Source organism: Castor canadensis, chromosome 19 (genome assembly GCF_047511655.1).
Source record: "Castor canadensis chromosome 19, mCasCan1.hap1v2, whole genome shotgun sequence".
Classification (NCBI taxonomy): domain Eukaryota; kingdom Metazoa; phylum Chordata; class Mammalia; order Rodentia; family Castoridae; genus Castor; species Castor canadensis.
In genome coordinates this window covers 9339991-9365322 of record NC_133404.1, presented here as the reverse complement: position 1 = coordinate 9365322, position 25332 = coordinate 9339991, and the positions used below count along the sequence as shown (strand labels likewise).

General features: G+C 42.2%; 1 protein-coding gene across 3 annotated transcripts in view; it reads left to right on the top strand.

Moving 5' to 3' along the window:
- Mthfs (methenyltetrahydrofolate synthetase) overlaps window positions 1-25332 on the top strand; it is a 275932-nt gene that overhangs the window by 163297 nt on the left and 87303 nt on the right. Inside the window, exon 4 of one of the 3 annotated variants that reach the window (XM_074061486.1) lies at window positions 7328-10972. The exons of the other annotated variants lie outside the window; for them this stretch is intronic. Coding sequence (XP_073917587.1) covers window positions 7328-7369 — 42 coding nt within the window. The 3' untranslated portion in view covers window positions 7370-10972. Of the gene's footprint in view, window positions 1-7327; window positions 10973-25332 lie in introns of those variants that run through there. 3 annotated transcript variants of the gene reach the window in all.

Here is a 25332-nt window from a genome sequence, read left to right as displayed (position 1 = left end):
GGAAATGCAAATTAAAACCACACTAAGATTCCACCTCACCCCTGTTAGAATAGCCATCATCAGCAACACCACCAACAACAGGTGTTGGCAAGGATGCGGGGAAAAAGGAACCCTCTTACACTGTTGGTGGGAATGTAGACTAGTACAACCACTCTGGAAAAAAATTTGGAGGCTACTTAAAAAGCTGGACATCGATCTACCATTTGATCCAGCAATACCACTCTTGGGGATATACCCAAAAGACTGTTACTCCAGAGGCACCTGCACATCCATGTTTATTGCGGCACTATTCACAATAGCCAAGTTATGGAAACAGCCAAGATGCCCCAGCACTGACGAATGGATTAAGAAAATGTGGTATCTATACACAATGGAATTTTATGCAGCCATGAAGAAGAACGAAATGTTATCATTCGCTGGTAAATGGATGGAATTGGAGAACATCATTCTGAGTGAGGTTAGCCTGGCCCAAAAGACCAAAAATCGTATGTTCTCCCTCATATGTGGACATTAGATCAAGGGCAAACACAACAAGGGGATTGGACTATGAGCACATGATAAAAGCGAGAGCACACAAGGGAGGGGTGAGGATAGGTAAGACACCTAAAAAACTAGCTAGCATTTGTTGCCCTTAATGCAGAGAAACTAAAGCAGATACCTTAAAGCAACTGAGGCCAATAGGAAAAGGGGACCAGGAACTAGAGAAAAGGTTAGATCAAAAAGAATTAACCTAGAAGGTAACACCCACGCACAGGAAATCAATGTGAGTCAATGCCCTGTATAGCTATCCTTATCTCAACCAGCAAAACCCCTTGTTCCTTCCTATTATTGCTTATACTCTCTCTACAACAAAATTAGAGATAAGGGCAAAATAGTTTCTGCTGGGTATTGAGGGGGGGGAGCGGGATGGGGTGGAGTGGGTGGTAAGGGAGGGGGTGGGGGCAGGGGGGAGAAATGACCCAAGCCTTGTATGCACATATGAATAATAAAAGAAAAATGAAAAAAAAAAAAAGAAACAAATGGCACATGGATAGTATGCAGAAAGGCAGGGCAGATGTAATCAGAGACATAGGTGAGAGGAGATTCAGATGGGCCAGGACAGTCCAGGCTGCTGTATACTCTTTCCTTGCGTACAAGGAAAGAGCAGGGCCAGGACTGATCTGTTGTAATCTCTGTTCTTTCCACTGATGCTACTTTGTTTACTGCTTGCTTCTCTCCCATTCCAAGGCAGAACCAGGAAAGGATGCCTGTAATGCAGACACAGCCCTCTAAGTCAAGCTTGGATGGCTCGCCTCCAGCCACTGTTTTTGGGCTTCAACATCCAGCTTGCTTGGGGCTGCAGGGCCTTAAACAAGAAAGTCAGGTGGAAACTCATACCAGTTAGGGCTCTCCCTCTTTCAGAGATGATCCCTGTCAGCAATACTCAGGCTCCTTCTGTTTCATTCAACCCTCAATTTGACCACAGATTTTTAGAACTCCAGGCCTTGTAGCTTGTTGTCTGGACTGATCAACCTTCCTGCATTTCTTTCCAGTGAGGATTTGCTTCTTCTCTCCCTTTGGGTTAAACCCAGGATTCTGCCTTTCCCTGGTGGGTATTTCATGGACTGAAAGGATAATTTCAGTCTGGCTCCAAATTGCATTTTCAGCAAGCTTCATCCTTTGTATCTTCTGCTCCACCAAGCTTTCTACCAAATGCATGGATTTATGAATCTCTGTAAACCTGTGTCCACATAAGAGCTGGAGCTCCAAGCAGCCCGCTAGAAGTCATTGTGGCACACAGCAAAATACATCCAATAACCAAGGGCAACTTGAAAAAAATCACCAGTCTGCTCTTCTTAGTGGCTGTCAACAGGAATCCAGTTAGCGCCCCACACAACTAGGTCTTAAAAGCACCATCTTGGTTGATGAGTAGTTACTGGAACCAGGAAAGGGGCGATGTCTATAGAGAGCTGCCTGACACGCCTGCAGGCAGTGATGGCTTCTGGTTATCTGATTTTGCCCCAAATCCCTGTGTCCTCCTTTCTAATCTACAAGTTCCTTTACTTTTCTCTCTTCAAAGGACCCAGTTGAGTGTGCCATACGTATCCTACTAAGATTTGTCTGTCTCCTCATAGCATCTCGTAGACATCCCTGCATCAGCATGGACTACATTGTTTTATAGCAATCTATTTACACATTAGTTTTCCTGAGAAAAGTGGGGATTCCCCAAAGCAGGGACAATGTCTTGCTTACCACTCTGCCTCTACACCAAGAAACTGTCTGGTTGTACCTCTGTGAATGTAGGACTTGATGAGATCAGTCTGTTCCTGGGCAGATGGGTGACATTTCCCAGTCAATGCTCCCAGGCCCATTTCATCTCTATGCAGGGCTCTCCTACAAACCAGGAATGGAGGGAACAGCAGGAATTGAGACCAGTGGCCTAGGTCCTGGAGCAGGCACACACAGTAACTATGGGCAGCACAGTCAGTATACATCCTCAGGAGACTGACTTCCATTTATTTCATTAGCTGTGTGACTTTGGATACGTTTTTAAGCCTTTTCTGTATCTCTATATAGAAGTTTCTAACCTAAAACACAGGTAAGATGATAGTCCCCTCCTCACAGGATTCTTATGTAAATTAAGTGAGCTACTTCATGCAGAGTGAGTGCTCTGTAATTGTTGCCTTGAAATAAATGAACAAATAAACATTTATGGTCTCAGGAGAGAGCCCACAGTGGGGGCACTGAGAGGTCTGGGAATTCAGATTGACTTTGCTGTCTTATCTTCAGCAAGTCAGTTCTCTGGGTCTCAAGATCCTTTCTGGTGCTAACTTTCTACAAACTATTAAGTCATGTTATTGAAGTTATTTCTTCATATATTTTTGCAGGAGAACCAACCTTTCCTCTCAGCATTACTGCCAGCCAGAAAAATGAGAACTTGTATGTACTCTGAGAGCACTGGAGGATGGTTTCTGTTTTTCCCTCCACCTTTTCTTTGTTTCTCTCCTGGGGATGCAGTGACCTGTTTCATGGGTGAGGGCTGGAAAAGGGCCATTCACAGCTGTGTCCTTGGAATCTTGCTGCCACCTGCCTTCTCCTCTCTTCTTTGCCTTAGGCACATGGTGAGCCACTATAGCTGGCTCTGCCCTCCCAGGAGGAGGGGCTGGGAAGAGACCTGAGAGGCCCCTTGCAGTTGTTCAGGTTCTCTGTTTCCAACTGGGGGGGAACAAGTGTTTCTAATCTTATTCAACTTAATCAGCAGTACAGCAGGAATTTCAATTACTAGCGGATTCATGTGTCCCATCACATGAAATAGGACAGGGTACAGTTAAACCATCACCAGAAACTGTCGACATAGGAGGTGCTGAGTAGCAGTCAATGGTAGGGGACCCAAATCTGGCATGGCAAGACTTGACTGTGGCAGTGGGTTTTGGAAAGTTTAATTAGACAGCCTGGAGTTTTTAGTTGCCATGGTTTGTGTCGGGATTGATGTTCTTCATTGCATGTATCTGTATTAAACAGGTGCTGGCTGAACAGGCTTCTTTGGTAAGACTGGACCTTGTGCCTCAGCACAGCACAGGCTGTTCCCTGTGCTCATCTTAAGAGTGACTGATTTGGGACCTTACCTTAGCACTAGAGGGCTAGTCACAGGCAGAGGTAGCAATTTCCTTTCTGGGGCTCAGAGAACTGACACTGAAGATAAACTTCACTGCTTGAGGACTTTAGAGACCCATGTAGCTAGGGCAAGGCCTTTACCTTCCCTAGACTGCAGGGGTGGTGTTAAGACACTTATTTGGTGGTGTTTTCCAGACCCTGGGGCACAAGGTTCAAGTTGCACATGTGCTGATTTCTAACATTTACAATCTGTGCATTGCTGAGCATTGGGGATACAGGGAAGGGGTAAAAGGGCAATATATAGAGAGATATAGTTAAACTTATTTTCTGCCTTCACCACCTTTCTCTGCTCTGGAAAGTCAAATTCTGCTGAAACAGGAAAAGAGTGGGTGAAAGGGATTTTTATACTCCTAATCAACACAGAGAAGGTTAATTAAGGCAAAGGAAATTCAATGCTGAAAAGGCCAGGCTCTGGGGAACAGTACACGGCAGAAGACATTACCTGTCTTCAGGCGTCCAGGGGAAGGCTGGGGCTGAGAAAGCCCTGGCCTTCTGCTGGGGCTGGGAGACCGGGACTAGGAAGCACAATTATGCCCTTGTGAGGGGTTTCTTCCACTTGAGTGAATGCTCATTGGTCATGACCTCGAGATGACCTGCATAGATGGGCCAGCTTCTTCTCTTTCAAAATTTTTCTGTTTACCCAAGAGGCCAGTAAATCTCTTTTTGATGACAACATCAGTGTGGAGCTGAGTGATCCTGGGCAAGGCATCCTGCAGCCAAATGTTCCCTGGATAAAGAAGGGTGACTATGGTTGGGGGTTGCTTTGGTGACATTCTGTATGCTATGGGCACTTGGAATCTAAAATACTGAGCCAGAAACAGTTTCAACCACTCCAGAACAGTGAGCCCAAGCTGCCAAACACAGACTCTGGGTGGAATGCAATGACTGGGATTGTCAGGTGAGGGACCAGGGGGTAAAAAGAATTTGCACGAAGTTTGATTTATAAGGAAAAGAAACTTATGCTTTTGAGCCTTCACTTTTCTTGGGAAGCTAGAAATGGGAGCAAGTTCAGAATACTTAGGGTTGAACTTAGAACATTCATTATTTATGTGACTAGCACTGTGATCCTTGGAGACAGTCTGTGTTGTCATTTGTACATGTGGCTTAGTCTCTGAGTAGGCAGTTCTACAGAGTGGAGCTGTGCACAGTTCAAAATCAGAAATAGGCTAGTGTGTGCCCTTCTGGCCTAGATAGTTCAGTGTATCCTTTAGCTAATACATTGTTTGGATCCATTCCAGGTTCATTCTGGGGACAGAAACTGACCAACATACCGCTGGTCCTGAAGGAGAGACTGGTGTCTGCAGAGTGGCTGTCTGGGAGGGGCAGGCCTATGCTTATGAAAGCCCATCCCTTCTTCTGCCTCATTTCACAGAAATGTCCCTGGCTGATCAAGTGCTTCAGTGTATGGCCAGAGAACAGAAAAGAAGCAGCACACCCTGACCAGCTGGTCCCCTGGGAACCTCCAGAGGCCCAATGCAAAGGGTACGGCCTCTGCAGGGGCCAGGTTGCCCCTCTTTTTCAATGGAGACTGTAGCATTACTGCCTGGGTCAAGCCTGGCTCCTTGTGTAGAGAGAAGCAGGTGTCCAGCTGCTGTCTCTATAATGAGGAGGGCATTATTCTCAGGGAAGGAGAAGGAGGTCCATTTTATCCTTGGCTCTGTGGAGCAGTCACCAGCTGACACATTGACCTCCATCTGAATTCTGTGGCGCATCTCAATTTGTGAAAGACCCCAGGCAGGGGAGGAAATCTGTATTAGCTTTCGAGGTTCCAGCACTGCATTCTGCTTCCTTTCATGTGGCCACAGTTTTCCCAGAGTGATGCTAGAGACACATGGCCATAGACATGGCATTCATCTATCCCCAGCCCCTGGCAGCCCTCCTTGTTCAGATGGCCCTCTGCAGAGGGCCAGGAGCTCTGAGGACAAGGAAAGGCCTAACTTGTGGGTGGGGAATCACTGGTTGGAGCCTAGCACAGTGCCTGGTTCACAGGTTACCTTCGACAAGTATTTGTACAATTGAATTGTGCTTTAAGATTGCCAGAGAGGAATAGCTGGGCGTGGCGATGTGCGGTCATGCCAGGCTATGTAGGAGACTAAGATCTCGAGGATCATGGTTCCAAAAAAGTTAACAAGACCCCATCAACAGAAAAAAAGCTAGGTGTGGTGGCAAGCTCATGCCTGTCATCCCAGTGATGGTGGGAAGTGTAAAATAGGATTGCGGTCCAGGCTGACCTGGGCAAAAAATCAAAATCCTATCTCTAAAATAATAGAGCAAGCAGTAGAGCACCTGCATCACAAGCATGAAGCCCAGAGTTCAAAACCCAGCACTGCCTCCCTCCAAAAAAATTGCCAGAGAGGAAAATGTACTTCATCTTCCCTGAAAACACTTTACAAGGCACTGGAATTCTCCAAGTTCCCAACTTGAAATTTCTAACCACTACATTTATTTTTTTCCTTTTCTGACAATTCTTAAAGATTTTTTGAGAACTCATTGGCTAATTAGAGAAGGACTTCCCAGATGCAAAAGTGAGATAAGCTTTCATGTCATCTAACATCGTAGCCGCCAGCTGCATGGAGCTATTCCTAACTGGGTTGCAGTGTACATAAAAAATGCAAATGGGCAGGAGGCATGGCTCAAGCAGCAGAACACCTGCCCGGCAAGCACAAAGCCCTGAGTTCAAATCCCACTACAGCCAGAAAAATACACATAAAAGTTTGAAGACTTAATATGAAGATTACAAAATAGCTCATTAATGATTTTTTTTCTGTTGGTTGTATGTTGAAGTGATTCTATTTTAGATACAGTGAATTAAATTAAATATATGTTATTCATCTTTTTCACCTGTTTCTTTTTACTTGTTAAATATATGACTACTGGAAAATTTAGAATGACACATGGGATTTGCACTTTTGGCTTGCAATATATTTCTGTTTCTATTGGTCAGAGAGGACTTGCATTCTGCTTTATTTATTTATATTTTTTGGCGGTGCTGGGTTTTGAACTCAGGCCTTGAGCTTGCTGGGCAGATGCTCCACCAGGTGAATCATGCCTCCAGCTATTTTTGCTTTAGGTTATTTCTCAGATAGGGCTTTGCACTTTTTTCCCCACTGGAGGCTAGTCTGGACCAAAACCCTCTTTCCTATGCTTCCCAAATAACTGGAAGTACAGATGGGAACCACCATACCCAGCTTATTTGTTGAGAAGGGGTCTTGCTAATTCGTCCAGAATGGCCTTGAACCACAATCCTCTCCATCTCTGCCTCCTGAGTGACTGGGATTATAGATAGATGTGAGCCACTGCACTGGGTTTGCTTTTCTTAATTCTTTAGATTTCTTCCCGTCATGGACTAGAAAGGGAAAAGAGAAGGCATGGCCTTTCTCTGGCTTCTATTTTCATTCTTGGCAAAGGCGATCCCATGCTCTGAAACTGCATTTCATAACTTACATGTTGCAGCTCCAAGGCTGCAACAGGGGGTGTTAAAATATTATCATCTGGTGTGGCGTGGCTGCCTGCTAATCTTGTTGGAAATCGATGGTGGTGTTGACCGTGCACATCAGCGATGACTCCACCAACCAGTACAAGAATCTTGTAAACTGTGAGTGCAAATGAGCCTAAGTAGATTAACTAAACAGGAAGGAACACATGTTCTTAATTGAGACATTTCGTTTTTCAGCCTTCACGACTGAACTGCATCGTGACAACAAGCAAAGGATAAATCAAGGCTCCATGTTCAGACAACCAGCCAGGAGATGCTGCACTTGATATGATGACCTCCCATGCCCTAATCACTGTTCCTACAAATTTAAATATGATGCTCAACGCTAGTTATGGAAATAGCAATTTAAATGGCTCAATTTTTCCTCATCAGACTTTGTTTAACACCGATTCACTGGAGTGGAAATCTAGTTTGTACAGAATTATTTACAGTTTGTTGGCTTTTTTAAAAAAAGGATCTGTTTAGAAGAAGACACAGAATGGGCTCAACTGAGCCGGTATCTGAAACTGGAATCCTTTTTGTCACTCCCATCTCACAAACCCTCACTAAGGGGCTCTGGTATCTCACTTCTTCTTTTCATCTGCCTGCTGCCCTAATTTCTGGAACCATGTCCCAAACTGTGGGCATTCTTTTACTTGTTCCACCTGCCATCCTGTGTGGGAGAGAGCCCATTTCCTGCTACAGAAACAGAACAGCCCAACTCTTGCCATCCATGCCCTGGGAGCTGGGATGTCATAATGTGATCCAGGCTGGTTCAAGCAGAGGCTCATACCTGAGCCTGTGCAGCTGAATCTACTGATGCAGAGACGCAGAGAACAGCATGACACCCACCACCTTGGGGAGCATAGGTCCTAGTGGGCAGTAGGCATAGGGCAGGAGTAATGACCTGTGTATGGCAGTGATGTCTTTATATAATGAGACCCATCTGTCACTACCCTTTCCCAGCACTCATGGACCCCTTACCTTGCTCTACTTTTTTCTTTTTTTTTTTTTTTTTTGAGATAGAGTTTCACTATGTAGTACTCAGGCTGGCCTTGAACTTGTGATCCTCCTGCCCCTCCTCCTGAGTGCATCTTCCTCTTCCGATACTTAAAAAAAAAAGTTGCATTTGTCATTTTCTAGCATATTATGTTATTTGCTATATTTTTATGTTTATTGTTTACATTTTTCCTCCACAAGATTGCATTGGGTACTTTTTTTCCCTGATATATTCCAAGTATCTAGTACGTAGCAGGTACTCAAGTGATACTAGTTACATTAAATAGTTGTTGGAAGAATGAATGACAGCTTTCATTCTGTAATACAGGCAGTCTGGCCTCCTCTTGATCCTTCCTATCCCCCGCCCCCCAAATCCTGTTCTGTGGTATCCCTGCAGACTCTATGCCTCATCCAGTACTATTCCAATACACTCCTCTGTTCCCCTCAGAATCAGTTTCAGAATGCTTGCAAGAGGCCAGAATGGGTTTAAGTCCTTTCACTTGCAAACAGCTAAGTGGTGGTGGTGGTGGTGGAGTAAGGTGGGGTGTGGAGTGTTTGGTGGTTTCTAGAGATAGTTTTGGTTGTGAAAACTGAGAGTGCCACTAGCATCTAATGGGATGCCAGTGCACAAGACAGCTCCCTTGCAACAGAATTATCTGACCCTAAATTTCCATAGTGGTGGGGTTGGGAGCCCTGCTGAAGCTGCTTCTGAAAAGGGTCCCCAGTGAGATTGGGCAGCACCGAGTGATGGAGCACAGAGTCAAGACACCTGGCATTGGATCCCAGCTGTCTCTGATTAACTGTGTAATGTAGGACATGATCTTTATCTCCTGATCTTTGCTTTCCTTATCTGTGAAAGGAGCCCTAGGAGGGTGTTTCTGAGAGTGGCCCACAGGCTCTGAAAGGAAGTGCTCAGTATCAGCCTTATTTCCTGCACCCAAGAGAAACCATGCACAAGCATAAGTTTGAGGGCACCTGGGAATTTTGAACTCCAGGCTAAATCTATTATGAGATGTTCCTTGGAGTGATGGAAAAGGGCACCAGGAATTTTCCTGTCCTATAGGCAGAGCCCAGGGAGCAGGACAGCAGGTAAGCAGGGGAGGTAAGCAGGGAAGCAGCCAGGGAAGCTGAACACCAGCTGCTGCATAACCTGTCTCTGTAGGGGCTGAGTGTGCAAGGCCAGCCCTCTCCTGAGGCTACTTTACTCATCTTTGTATGTTAGGGCTAGAATCTGCATGGTGGTCCCTTGATAAGTAAAGCCTCAACTCACGTGGTTTCAAGGTCATGCTTATTCTAAGCAGAAATATCAGAATCAGAACAAGTACAGCCTTCCTCACCAAACCGTAGTTTTCATTCCTATGAGAGTAAAATTTATTAATTTAACAAATCTTTCTGACAGCCCGATGTTAGTCATGAATGATCTTATGAGACAGAAGTACAGAGGAGGATGCCTATCTGTGCCCTCAAAGAGTTCACATTCTAAAAAAGGAAGAATTATCTCTTAAAATGTAATTAATATAACTTGGGCTAAAAGACAACAGTAGAGGGCCAGGTATGGTGGTACACATCTATAATCCCAGCACTCAGGATGCTGAGGTAGGAGAATTGTGAGTTTGAGGCTAGTCTGGGCTACATAGTGAGAACTTGTCTCAACAGAACAAAATAAAACAAACAAAAAACCCAAAAGACACCAGTAGATTGTTAACCTTATGGGTGAGAATTAGCAAACTGTCCCCAGGATCTAGGGAGAGATTCTTAGAGTAGGAGACATTGGAACTAAGTCTTGTAGGATAGGCAGACAGAAATCACACAGAAGACTCAATGCTCAGAACAAGTGCAAAGACAGAGCTGGGAGCAAACACAGCCCTGTGGGAGCCCCAAACCTTTCAGTAAGGTTAGAACAGAGGGCTTGGGGGACAGGTAGAGGATGTGCTCTGAAGCAGGGTTTCTCAACCTTGCTTGCATGTTGAAATCCTTGAGGCTTTAAGCAACTATTATTCTCTACTCCCATCCCATTAATATTTATAAGCAGCCCTCCTCCAGTGACTCTAAAGCATAGCCAAGATTGCAACCTCCAAGCCAAAGACAGAGCATTCACTAAAGAAAGGTGACAGGGTGTAGCAGTGGAATACACTGAGCCTGGGAAATTGGTTCAGGTTTAAATTGTAGATTAAGATTCAGGTTCAAACTCTTGGGGATATACCCAAAAGACTGTGACACAGGTTACTCCAGAGGCACCTGCACATCCATGTTTATTGCAGCACTATTCACAATAGCCAAGTTATGGAAACAGCCAAGATGCCCCACCACTGACGAATGGATTAAGAAAATGTGGTATCTATACACAATGGAATTTTATGCAGCCACGAAGAAGAACAAAATATTATCATTCGCTGGTAAATGGATGGAATTGGAGAACATCATTCTGAGTGAGGTTAGCCTGGCCCAAAAGACCAAAAATCGTATGTTCTCCCTCATATGTGGACATTAGATCAAGGGCAAACACAACAATGGGATTGGACTTTGAGCACATGATAAAAGCGAGAGCACACAGGGAGGTACAAGGATAGGTAAGACACCTAAAAAATTAGCTAGCATTTGTTGCCCTTAACGCAGAGAAACTAAAGCAGATACCTTAAAAGCAACTGAGGCCAATAGGAAAAGGGGACCAGGAACTAGAGAAAAGGTTAGATCAAAAAGAATTAACCTAGAAGTTAACACATATGTACAGGAAATCAATGTGAGTCAATGCCCTGTATAGCTATCCTTATCTCAACCAGCAAAAACCCTTGTTCCTTCCTATTATTGCTTATACTCTCTCTACAACAAAATTAGAGATAAGGGCAAAATAGTTTCTGCTGGGTATTGAGGGGTTGAGGGGTAGAGGGAGGGGGCGGAGTGGGTGGTAAGGGAGGGGGTGGGGGCAGGGGGGAGAAATGAACCAAGCCTTGTATGCACATATGAATAATAAAAGAAAAAAAAAGATTCAGGTTCAAATCCTGGGTCTATGCTGACATTTGTGTGCTGTGGGTGAACAACTTAATCTCTCTGTGTCTGATTTTTCTTAGTTAAAAAATTGGAATACTACTACTTACCTCTCAAGAGGGACATAAGATTTAAGTAAAATAACTCCTGGAAAGTGGTTCGCACATTTTGGCAAATGTTAGCTCCTTCTTTCCTTTATTGGGGAGTTAAACACTTAGTCCTCTTAGTGATGGGAGCTATTGAAAGATAATCACTTGACATTATTAGATGTGGTTTCTCTCTGAAATGCAGATAATATACCAGAAAAAGGGAAGATTGCATGAGATAGAACAATAGGCAAAGCTTTTCATGTCACTCTAGAATTGCTGTTAAATCCCTAAAGCTGAGGAAAATAGTGCTAAATATTTTACATCAAAAGAGGCAATGCTGAGTGTGTTGGTGTGTGCTTGGAATCCCAGCACTGAGTGGCAGAGGAGGAGGATTGACAGTTCAAGACCAGTCTGGGCTACATAGAGAGGCCCTTTCTCAAAAGGAATTAAAAAAAAGGTTCCAGAGTCACCTGTATGAGGCAGTAGAACTGATTCTGTGTCTCACCAGCCACACTTCTGAGACAAGTCTGCTAGATAAGCTATAGCCATGGTGACCTCCAATTCAAAATAGTCTGCTTTCTGCTATCACTATACACTATCAATTTTAACCAGTACAATAAATCATAAAAATAATAATATATTTCCATTTATAACAGTAACAAAAGAATAAATGTGGAAATAAATTCATAATTTAGGAATATGTAATTTACATAATTATATATCTATTATTTTGTAATGAAAGATGATGTAATTTTGGAAAATATTTAACAAAAGAAGTGCAAATTTTGTATACTGATAATTATCAAGCTTTGTTTTGGAGATTGAAAATCTAAGTAAGTGGAGAGATATCCCACGTTCATGGATTGGAAGGCTCAATATTAACAAGACAGCAATTCTCACTAAATTGATCTATAGGTTCAGTGCAATCCTCATCAAAACAATAACTGGCTTTATTTTTTTTTTTTACAGAAATTGACAAGCAGATCCTAAAATTTATATGGAAATGCAAAAATACTTAGCATAGATGAAATAATTTTGAAAGAGAACAAAGTTTTAGAACTTCCATTTCCTGAGTTCAAAGCTTCCTAGAAACCGACAGCAATCAGGAAAGTGCTACTGGCATAAGAATAGACAAATAGACTAATGGAACAGAATGAAGAATCCACACATGAATCTGTAATATAAAGTAAATTTATTTTTGGCAAAGGTGCCTAGGCAGTTCTTTGATGATAGGGATAGTTTATTTTTTAAAAATGGCGAGGAGAGGTCTGTGGGATGTGGCTCAAGTGCTTGGCTAGCAAATGTGAAGCCCTGAGTTCAAACTCCAGTGCTGCCACCAAAAAGAAAAACTAAAAAACAAAAATGGCTACAGGACTACTGGATACCCATACACTAAAAAGTTGAACTTAAGAGTGTCGCCTCACACCATGTGAAATGAAATCAAAACAGATTATAGATTTAGCTGTAAGAACCCAAACAATAAGCCTTAGAAGAAGGGATAGGAGGAAACTTTGAGTTAGGCAAAGATTTAATATTGTGGTCCATAATAGAAAAATAAGGATAAACTGGACTTCATCAAAATTAAAAACTGTTGCTATTAAAAGGACACCATTTTCTTCACATCTCTGGTCTTTTCGATCATAATCTTCATGTTTTATTTTGAGTCTGGAAGAACTTCTTGAAGTGTTTTTTAGATTCAGCTTTTAACAGAGACCAATTTGTTGATACTTCTATGATGAACAAGTGTCCATGGCTAGGTTACTTAACTTTTTCTGTGTGTCATCTTCTTTAAACTGGGTAATTGATAGCGTGTATACACTGCAATGTGTTGTGAGAAATAAAAATGAGTTTATACACATGTATATACATATATGTACAGCTTAGACAGAACTTGGAATATAACAAGTGCTCAATAAATAGTAGCTTTGATTATTATTAGTTATGACTATTCTCTTAATACTTTAATAAATGCTAAAGTATTAGCACTTATTAAACAGAAGGAAACATTTTCTGATTGTAGTTTATCTTTGCATAAGGCAATGTCATATATATATATATATATTTAGATCAAGTATGCTTCATTCTTAATTTTGAAACTATTGCTTTTTCCTTAATGTCTTAAATTTTTCATATGTTGAGAGACCTTTTCCCTTATTTGAGCAGAGAGTCTTCTGTTAAAAATTGGATGGTTCCCTTTCACATCTTTTGGCTCCAGAAAAGGAGGAAAGGAAATAAGTTTTCCTTTAGTGATTTTGTTGATTAGATTAGAGGCCTACTTACCTGTGAAGGGTGATGGGCAACAGCCACAGGACATTGGTATAGGGTCTTCCCTAGGGAAAAGCATCACTTTTCCCTACCTGTGGCATCATGTCAAAGTTAAGTGGGGCACTAGCACCAAATCAAACCAACACTGCCATTGTTAGGTGTCAGCTGTGTGCCATCCGCTCTCCCTTTACTTAACACCCCTCATTCCCTGTGTGTGCACTGGGAGGGAGGGCACAGGCTCCTCATTCTGTGCTCTTAGACACTGCACGGTCCTACGTATCTAATAAGGTTCAAAATTCTTCTTATCTCACGACCAGGCCTTGTCTCAGCACCTGCTGCTACAATTTGAGAGGTGGTTTTGTCAAACTAGAACTGCAGCTGCTGGTGGATACTAAGAAGGGTGGGCTGCCACAGGGAACACCTGGACAACATAGTTTCTTTTCTGTGTTGGTTGAGGCGGCCCATTGAGATGTACACTGCCCTTTCCCTGGGACTTACATAGTGGTCACTATAGCTTTACCTCTGCTTTTCTTAATAGTCAATGAATTCTATGTGACGGCTGGAGACAAGAAATACAACTGACCACTTGGACACAGAAGCATGTCCCTAGATAGTTTACAGGACAATCTTTACCTCCTTCCACCCGGACTTGTCTTTATTCCCACCATTGCCTGTAGGATGCATTTGTGGTTCTTCTTGGGTTACTTCCCAACTTGCTTCCTGGATGAGCTCTCTTAGATGCTGTCACTTAGGAGATGAGTAGGCGTCCCCAACCAATTCCATTCTACATATATTTTATAAAATTTCTAGCATTTTATGACATTCTCCATTGCACAGATTTTCCTATTTCTAGATATTTTCTTAGAATTTTGGGAGAGTGGGAGAATGAATTCTTGGGTTCCAATTCCATCTGGAAACAGGCCAGTAAAGCTCTTACATAGGAGAGGAGAGTGTTTTGTTGCTGTGACAAAATAGTGAAGACAAAAAACTTAAAGGAGGAAAGACTTATTTTGGCTCACAATTTCAGTCTGTGGTTGGCTGGTTCCACTGTCAGAAAGGCCAGAAGAAAATTGCTCACCTTGTGGTGGCCAGGAAGGAGGGGGTGGGGGGAGGAGGTTGGGGTCAAGATATACCCTTCAAAGATAGGATATAGATGAGGTAGAGCCCTCATGATCCCATCACTTTTGAACACTAACTGTGGGGCCCAGCCTTCAACACAGGAGCCTTTGAGGCTTTTGGCTCATACCTAAGCCACAATGGCAGGTGATTATCATTTGAATGGATTAAGGGATCTGCCTTTTGAACTCTCCTCAGACAGGTTTCCTCTTGCCATTCTAGCAAACCTTGGACTCACAATCTTGCAATTGGCTTGTGCCTAGATTGTTCCCAGACAGCACCATGTGCTCCTCGCAGTCTTCCTGTGCTCCATGCTCAGTCCATTTAAAATCTTCTTTTTGCTTATGTCCCCTTTGGCTGCAAAATTTCTCATTTCTTGCACTTTTTTGGTGTTAGCATGCATACTTGGTATTTTTGGACTCTGCTGGTTTTGATTGTATTCTAGATTATACTCCAATAAAGAAATTTGATTGGCTTTTATTTTAATGGGATTTTTCAGCTCTAAGTATTCCAAAGTGGTATTACAGAAAATGTTGTTCTTCTAAGCAGGGGCTATTCTCTCTCTTTTCTTTACTAACAAAATCCCAAGTTTGTTGATGGTGATGTGCTCTGATGAAAGACTATTAGTGAAGCCAGTAGTTGTAAGCCAAAACCTTTTGGGGATTTCTGAATGTTTTATTTTGTTATAGAGACACCAGGCCTTCCTCCTTTGGGGCTTTTCTCATTCTTTGAACCCAGTTATGATGGCTATAGCTGAAGCATCCGCCTTACAAATATTAGGGAAAAGCCAAGACAATTTTTAAAGTCTTAATCCTGAAATTTTTTTCCGTGTTCCCGGGGATTGAACCCAGAGCTTTGAACATTCTAGGTAAGTGTTCTGCCACTGAGCCACACAGTCAGTTCCAACCAAGGCATTTTTGAACCAACAAATAGACTTATGGATAAGAGATACAAATAATCTCCCATCTTATTTAGGCTTCTCTTAATTGAGTTTTCTGTTCTACTTAGCCAGATTCAATTGCTAACTGGAGCTGATAGTTTATTGTTTAGACTGGGTTCAGATGCAAATAAACTGAAATGGCTTACTGAACCAGGGAATTTGTCACCTTGTGTAACAGGAGGTCTGGTGGTAGGACGGACTAGACTTGTGGCCCTTCTGAGTTCCAGCTTTCTCCCTCTGTGTGTCTTTTGGGTCTTTCTTTCTCTGAATGTTGCCTTCATCTTTGGTTGGCTGCATTGGTTCCATGCATCACATCCCAAACTGGCCAAATTCACCTCTTCCTTTATCTTTTTTATCTGTCATTGAAGGTACTGGGCAGACTCCTCATTGGCCTGCACAAGCTCATTCCTAATGCAAGAACTCATAGCTACAAGGGTAAGTTAGACAAAATCAGGTTTTCTTAGCAAGGCAGAAGAGATGGATGCTGGCTGAGAAGGCAGCCACCAGAGTCCATACAGGTGACAGTGCTGGTGTGGTTGCAAATCTTAGGCATTTAGTGTTGCATTTCAGTTTTCTGGACCAAAGCCCATCACTGACTCCAGAGTAGAGCCCATCACACTAAACCCAGCAGACATGAAGCTTGGCACTGGTCACTGATGATCCCCTATATAAATCACACAGTAATTATATATATATGTTTATGGCAGCCCAGGTTTCTGTGGTTTGCTTAAGTCTGAGGATGAGAGAATCAATGTTCTCATGTACTTCCTACCCCATTCTCTTAAGAATTCTTTAAAGAGAAGACCAAAGAGCAGAAAACATTACTATATCAGAAGGAAAATTATTAAGTAGGGCACCTTAACCACATAAATCGAAGTGAGAATCAGTTGAGAGATCATACCATTCCTGACCACCACTCTGTGTGGTACATGGTATTCAGTGTACTCAGCAGGCCACCTTGACAGTTAAACTCTGTCTCACAGTTTCCTTTGGCAACACCAGGATGTTAAGAATTGCTTTGCCATAATCTCCCCACTCGAAGGCAAAAAAGTTTTAAACAAATAGATCCTGAATGAATGGGGATCAACTGAAATCAAACACAGAGAAGAAATTTGTGAATTGGTAAACATTATAGAAGTTCATTTATTTACTCAAAACTTGATTTGACAAACATTAATTACTAACCCCTCTGTCTCCCTATGAGATACAAGCTGGTAGGAAAGACAGACACATGAATAACTCGATTGATATGTTACGATGAATCAAGAGAACCATGGGATCTTCTATTTAATATTACTTAATACTAATCTAGTAATATTAATCTATATTAATCTAATATTAATCTAGTATGGCTTTAAATAAAGGAATGCTAAACTATATTGGAAGGGTGTGAACAGTATATTAGTTATGCTAATGTTAGATATAGCAGCAATAGTAGCAACCAAATTCAAAATTCAAGATTAGGCTTGACATGGTACAAGTTATTTCTTATTCATCTAATAGTCAATTGTAGACATTCCTGGTTGATGGGGATTGGGGTTGAGGGCTAGAGAGTGAGGAGAGGGAGACGTCTGCTCCATGTGTTTGGAGATACAGCCCAATGGAGGTCCTTGTCTCTAATACATTGTGGCTTCTGAGATCTCAGTAAGTGTTGAGCTGTGCTCAGATGATGGGAGAAGAGAGAGATCAGGGAAGGCACAGTCAGTTTTTAATCATATTAGAGGGGATTGGGAAGGGACATCTATGTCTTTTCTTTACATGTCATTGGATAGAACCAATCACACGGCCCCATTAGGCTGGAAATATAATCCCTACCTAGGTACCCTTTTCCCCAAACCATGTCTAACCTATGGAAGGGAGGCATGGAGCTTTGGTGGATAGCAAGCCTGTTCTGCCCCTGAGGGCTTCCTGACAAGAGGTAGATTTAACATGGAGTTTTGAAGGATGAATTGCAGTTAGTCACATATTCCAGATATCAACACACATTCTAGCCAGAGGGAAATTTTTTGCAGGAGCATTAATTATAAGAAGTTTTGTGAGAGATTTAGAATAATCTTTGTCCATTAAAAAGCTTTCAAAAGTTTCATATTTAATAGTGTTCAACAGAGCAGTTTATGATCCATCTGTGTGGGACAAAGATCTGTAAACCAATTTCTGTGTTAAGAGTGATGACTTCAATTTTCTTGCTAAAGAAGCTGTCTGGGTGTGGGATTTGATCATGAGTTCATCTGAGGTTTGATGGAGTCTGATGAATACCAGGCTTATCCTCCATTTTGGGGACATAGCTGAGTGAGCTGAGTGTGAGCTTGGGACAAAGAAGGTTCACCCAAGGTGCAAAGCATCATGTGGGCAGGGTCTGACCAGAGGGTCAATTTGATAACTGGTCTTTCTGAATCTTGGTTTCTTCATCGAGACCATGCTATTTCTAACTGTTCAACCCCACCCCACTTAACTCACTAGGATGTTGGGAAACAATACATAGCAAATGAGGAAAGATCCAAACTAATAAATAATGTAGATGGAGACATTTATAATGATTAAGTGTTATGCAAATTGATGAATTAATTATTTCTATTTCTATTCAACATTTGATACATAGTTACACTGGGACAGATCTAGAGCTGGAAGCTGAAGAAGGTCCATGAACTTATAGATGTAGTCTAGAAGCAGTGAAGGTTCTTGGTCAACCAAATGGCCTAATATAAATGTACTTGGGGAAGATAAGCCAGGGACTATGTGAGCGCTGTAACCCCATCAATTCAGTTTTCTGCACTGCTTCTGAATTTTCTCCCTCCTCTCCAGTCCTATAGGCACTGCTATAATTCATACCTTCACAGCTCTCATGCAGACCTTTCTAAATGGTCTTCTTGCCTCTAGCTTTGCTTGCTTTGATTCATTCTCAAGATGATATTTTGTGTTGTGTGTAACACCCTCCTCCCACACACAGTTTTGTATTGTGTATTTTTTCAATATCATAGCAATTTTCTATTTTGCCACTTGCCATCTTTTTTCTCCTACAAGACCAGATCTCACTATGTTGCCCAGGCTGGACCTGAACTCCTGGGCTCAAGTGTTCTTCCTATTTCACCCTCTCAAATAGCTGGGACCAGAGGTGTGTGGTGCCATGCTTGGCCATCATCACTTTAAGGGACACACAGGGGTCTAGTAAGTGATTTCACCGTGGTTTAATCATTCCTCTATTGTTGGATATATATGTTGTTTCAATTTATTATTATTATTTGAAAGGGGAATTCAGTTTTGTTATGTTTATGTTCTAGGCCACACACATTACCCAGATTTATATGTGGTGTGCATTGTTCTCACTGGACAGATATGTGGAGATCTAGATGTAGAGATATTAGTTTGCCCTCTGTCTTTCAGCTTGGGGTTGGCAGAGTTAGGATTGACACAGAAAATGATTTAAGTTCAAGCTTGGGCCTTTTCAATGGAAATCACCCAAGATGGATATCTCTATGCATGTATCAGACCTCTTCAGAACCTCTCTGTGGCTTTGGGGCATACATTCCTCAACTGCCAATAATGGCACTATGGCCACTACCTCTGAGTAAACCCCAACAACTTCACTCAGGCATATTCCACTATGCTTCCCTTGGCACTCCAGAGTTCCTTGCAACTCGGAAGCATGGAAGGGAATTAATGCCTCATGGGACAAAACTGAACAAAGGAAGATGGAAGGCATGGAATAAATTCTTTGCCCTTCCTCTCTGATCCCTCTAACGGACTCCTCTGGCTCACAGTTGTTATATGTCTTTGAAGAGGCTATTGGGTAAGATTGAAACATCTGTCTCCTTTATTACCAAGTAGTGCCAGCTCAGGAACGCACTCCTTCTGTGGGCTCCTTCCCCTTTTCTACTTCGTTCCTCTTTCTGTTCACTCCCATTTCACTGATAGTAAACCCTCCAATAAAGTAGTAGCACATGAGGGTTTGTAATTTCAGCTCAGTTTTCTGGGCAACCCAGGCTAAGATAGTGCATATTTTCATTATTTAGGGTGTTTTCCTTGTCTTGAAGAGTTCCTGCTGTGAGATTATGAGTTTAAATGTATGAATAGTCTTATGATTTTGCAGACATTACAGTAGACTTCAGACCTACCCACCCTTAGATGACAATCTGTATGGCTTTAAGGCAGACTGCCTTCCCACCACATTACTGAGCTGATGGTGAAGCTAGGGTCCTACTGTCAATGACTCACAGAAAAGACTGTAAATAGCTCAGTGCAGAACAGTGACACAGGCAGAGTTGGTTCAATGACAATGTATGGAAAAATATAATCTTTGCTGGACAGAAATCTTAACTATCTGAGCATTTGTTCCCTAGGGGAAGAAAGCCTAGGTACACAGCCTTAAAGAGTGTGCTGGCCCCTGGTAATTGCTCTAATTACCTGTGAGCTAATTAGGGAGCATTATGTATTCAGAAGTGAAATTTTCATCCTTCAAAATTTGCATTTCCAGCGAGAAGCTCATTTTCTATGCATCATGTTCCCTGCTGACTTCCTTTCCTCATGTATAAACTGGGCTCACTCTGGGACCACTATAATCAGAAGTCCATTAGGCAGAACCCAAAGAAGCCAGGAAGAGGGAACAGGCTTCTGGAGCAGACAGATGGGTCTGGAATCTATGTAGCTGCAGTAGCATGTATTAGAGAGAGACCAAGCATTTGGACAGGTGTTTGCAGGGGCTACTTTTGAGTTCCCTCAGTCATGCTCAGGTTTTCCAGAAGAAACCAAATATCCTTCCCTGAATAAGTGGCCCTTACCTGGTAAGAACCAAGAGCTTTTGCTTGCTTAAGTGGAACCTGCCAAGGTGTATGCAACAATTAACATAATGGCATGGGAAGTCCACATGGTCTGTGAGTTCCTAGCTTCCTCTCTGCTTCCCTGTTGACTTGCACCAAGTAGCTCTAATTTCCTTTTGGTGTCCTGATGGATTGATGTTTCCAAGTTTTCAACCTCTCACTCTATCCCAGGGCTGTGTCTTGTTCCTATCTTCCTGGGGGAAGGGAGGAGAAGGAAGATGTAGCCTCTTTCTCTTGGTTAGTTCTCAGTAAAGAGGATAGGGCACAGGACTGTAGGCTCTTTTGGGTGGCTTTGTCCCCAGATAGACTTCAGTGCTCATCATTTGAGCCACAGGCTGCTGCCAGGGCCTGGGGAGTCTTGGGGAATGAATCAGAACAGGATCAATATTTACACTCCACTGAAGTTAGTAAACTCTGCACAGTGTAAAGAGAATTGGATTTGTGTGCTAAGAGGCTTGGATTCTTAGATCTGCCTTTATTAATTGTTTAGCTTTGTCCTTTCCTGGGTTGAAGGTTCTCTAATAAGTAAGTTAGACTAGAGTAGGAATAGCAGCTATGTGTCATGCATACCACTGCTTCTAGGTTCTCTGTCCATGGCAGGTACTGCTAATTACAGGTTCATTTTACCTTGAACCCAGGCTTGGCCTCATAGTTCTTCTCAACAGGCCATTCCTGGCAGCCAGACCACTTGATAAGAGTCGATTTGAAATGCAACCTGCTTGTTTACTCAGGATCAAATGATCTCCAAAGTCCCTTCTACAAATTACCAGGAAAAGGACTGTTTCTAAGTAGGTTAATATCAGAATTGAAATCTGGTGTACTCCAATAATTTGCTTTGCAAAGTTTCCTTCTCTCCCTCCACAAATAACCCCCTATATTAGTTTTCTTTGCTGCAGAACAAATTACTGCAAAGTTAACAGCTTAGGACAGTATTCCTTCTCTCACCAATATCCCCACTCATTGTCTTATAGTTTTGTAGGTCAGAAGGCTAGGCAGTCCAGAGTCTCAGAAGACTAAAATCAAGGTGCTTGTTGTTCTGGACGCTGGGAGGCTGTGGGACCAAATCTGTTTCTAAGCTCATTTGTGTTTTTGGGAAAATTCAGTTGTGTGGTTAAAGGACTGCACTTCGTGTTATCTTGCTGACTGTTGGCCAAGAGTTGGTCTCAGCTTTTAGAGGATGCCTACTTCCCCTGGCTCATGGCACCCTCTATCTTCAAAGCCTGCAATGAATAGTGCATCAAGTCTTTCTCATGCCTCAAGTCCTTCTGACTTTGACTTCTGCCCTCCTCTTTTGTACCCAGCCAGAGAAAGTTCCCTACCTGTAAGGGTTCCTGTAATAATGTAATAGTAGGGCCTTCTGGTTAACTATCCTTTTGAGGTAAGTTGTGCCTACAGCATAATATAATCATGGGAATACATTTGAGGAGGTTATTTTAGGATTTCTCCCTACATATCTTCATTCTGCAATATCATACATTCCATGCGAGCAAAACTGCAATTGAGAGAACTTAACATTATGAGTTTCTATTGAATTAAAGATATTGGTTCCTTTGTTCAACAGTTAAATACCCATTAATATCAGGCACTGAACACAGTGGTCTCTGCCTTCAAGAGGTGTACAGTTTAGTGGGGGATAATAATTACATAATGTTATAGGAGCTATTTATAATAGAGGTGGGTACAAAATACACTGATGACAATGAAAAAGGAATAGCCAAGTCTTCTTGGGGCAGTGGTGGGGGGAGGTTATTCTTGGGGAAAAGTTTACTAAGAAGTTAGTATTTTAGCCGAGTATTAAAGGATGGAGTTCTGTCTCTCTAAATTGCATTTGTCAGTCCTGAATTGCGGGATCTCAAATTTCTCATGAGTATTTTGAGAAGTTTCATGAAAATGACCTCTGTAGCCCACTTGAGGTTGATTTAATCCAGTGGCACAATTTCTATTTTCCCAAAATCTTCTTGGCTCTATTCTGCTCGGGCTAACAACAGAGGGATGCAAACATTCTGGACCTTCCATGTAGGTACAGGAACATCCAAAGAAAGAACTCCCTAGTTCCCTTTTCTAGTTTCACTGGCCCCAGTTAGGTCAATACTGAAGACACAGGAAAAGCTCATTAATATTGGCATCATCCTGGCGGTCTTAACTATTCACTGATAAGAAGGATAAGAGCACCATGGCTGGGTTAGATCAATCAGGATACACTCCAAGTTGCTACACACTGGGGGAGGGGTGGAGATGTCTGAGAATTCAGTCTCTGGCTTTGAGTTTTGCTCCTATCTTAGGACACTCAGGACTTTGCCCATAGACCAACAATTGATCCAATTTTGCTAGGGCACTGATAGTGGCACAGTTAGCATCATGTGACTCCTTCAGCCATCAGAGTAGTGTATGCAGGAGGGCCTTGTAGAGCAGGTATAGCTTGCCACAAGGTAGTGACTGTGGTAAAAAAAAAATGAGCATGGTGGCCTCATGTCTTGTCTTCAATAAAATTCTATGGCAGTGAATACATGGCTGAATTGCAGAGATGATTTGAGCAATCTTTTGTGAATAAGCCATGTTCTTAGGGTAAACATAGATAAACATACTCAGATAAAAATGCCTTTTCTCTTTAAATGAAAACTTCCTTCTTTTCAGGCAAAAGAAAATTTTTTTTGAGAGCAGAGGCTTTGCTTCTCCATGCTGTGGCCTTGCACCATTGGTTTGTCTCATTTCAGAGATGCAGGAATTTATAATTGGTTTTCCAGTTGTCACTGAGGCACCTTAATGGCTTTTTACAAATTATTTGTTGTACGAACATCATTAATGTAAACCAAACCAAAAAAGAAATTAACCCATGCTCTGACCATGAGCACAAATCAATCTGTTTATATTTATCCATGTTTTCTTCAAGCTTTTACCTGGATGCACAAAAAATTTAACCATAGGACAGTCATCATTTCCTTGGCATATTATGTGTTTATGGTGTAATTGTCACAATTATAGTTTTTATTAGCTGTGGGGTCTATAATGGATTCCTGAAAGTAAAAACCGACAGTCTTTGATACAACTACTCCCTTGCTCTTGCCTATATCACATCCAAATTTGGGATTAGTTTGGGTTTAGTTTTTCCTCCCTTCCTGTTTTATTTCTGCAGAGAGAAAGAGTGTCACTGCTCCCAGGTGAAGGAAGATTTGCTCTCCTAATGTGGCATGACTTGCATATCTCCAGAGGAATGCCTCCTACTTTTGCAGGAATTTTTTTTCTTACAATCTTGCTGTTTTAATTGCATATATGTTTTTGACTTTATTATTTAAGAATTACACCCTGTATACCTCCCAAAGGAACTCTGTGGGATAGAGATAGAAACAGTGTGAAGTCTAATTAGGAATTTGTTTTAAAATAGGATGAGTCCAGGCCCTGGGTAAGGAAATAAGTGTCAAATACTGCAGGAGTAGCAAATGCCTGGTACAGGTACCATAACTCTTCTGTGGAATACGTCATTAGTCAGTTATCCAGCTCTTCTACACCAAGCTTGGGTACAACTTCAGGATCTTTTGCAACACTGTCCTTTGGATGCCTGCAACCAGAGTTAATATGAGACATTTGTATAGTTTGGGTCTGGATTGTCCCCCAAAGACCCATATGTTAAAGGTTTGGTCTCCAGCTTGGTGCTGTTGAAAGGTGGTGTTATCTGTAAGAGGTGGGGCCTACTGGGAAGTTTTAGGTCATTGGAGGCTTCTCAGCTGCCATGACGCAAGCAGCTTTGCTCTACTATGTACTCCCTGCTATATGTGCTGCCTCGCAACAGGCCTAAAACCAGTTGGGCCAACCATGCGTGGACTTTGAAGCCATGAGCCAAAAATAAACTTTTTCAGCTTATAAGGAAAGCTGATTATCTCAGTCATTTGTTACAGTAGCAGAATGGTGACTAGCCCAGCCATGCAATCCACTTACCATCTCTGGTATTATGAAAAGCGCACAGAATGAAAAGCATCTAGGCTTTGCCATGGAGTAGCCACGTGACCAGAGCCATTCAGAGACTCTGACTGTGAGGAGATAGGCAGGGGACTCTGTCAAACTTCCACACCTCTCTCCTAGACCAGACACCAGTGAGTTCTAGAAGGCATTTAGGTGACTAATTCTACACAAGTGTCTAGTAAGTATCCTACAGCAACTCTGCATTAGAGACTTTATGGACAACTCATCCCCTTGAACCATTTGTGGGATAAGGAGGAGTTAGATCTTATGCCTGAGAACTTCAGAAATGTCCTACATGGACACCACTTCCTTATTTTATTAATGGCACTTTGCTTGTTTCCCCCACACCTCCTTTCTAACTGCTTTGTCATTGGATGGCTGTATCCTCAGAATGCATCCTTTCTTCCACCACACAGCAGTGAGCCAGGGCTGTGTTCCTTCTTGTGCTCCTTCATATTTTGCCTCCATCTAAACTTTTTTTGGTTTGAACTTTTGTGGTTCTGAAGCAGGCTGTGATGTCCTCTGGTCCTGCAGGTTGGCAGGGTAGAGTTTCTCAGTGACTGAGAAGAAAGACCTGGGCCATTCTCTTTATATCAGGGCCACTGTACTTCTGAAGAAAGAGATTGAGGAAGACTATAGAAAGTGGAGCGATCTCCCATGCTCATGGATTGGTAGAATCAACATAGTAAAAATGTCTATACTCCCAAAAGTAATCTACATGTTTAATGCAATTCCCATCAAAATCCCAATGACATTCATTAAAGAGATTGAAAAATCTACCGTTAAATTTACATGGAAACACAAGAGGCCACGAATAGCCAAGGTAATACTTAGTCAAAAGAACAATGCTGGAGGTATCACGATACCCGACTTCGAACTATATTACAAAGCAATAGCAATAAAAGCAGCATGGTACTGGCACAAAAACAAACAGGAAGACCAGTGGAACAGAATAGAGGACCCAGGTATGAAGCCACACAACTATAACCAACTTGTCTTTGACAAAGGCGCTAAAAATATATGATGGAGAAATAGCAG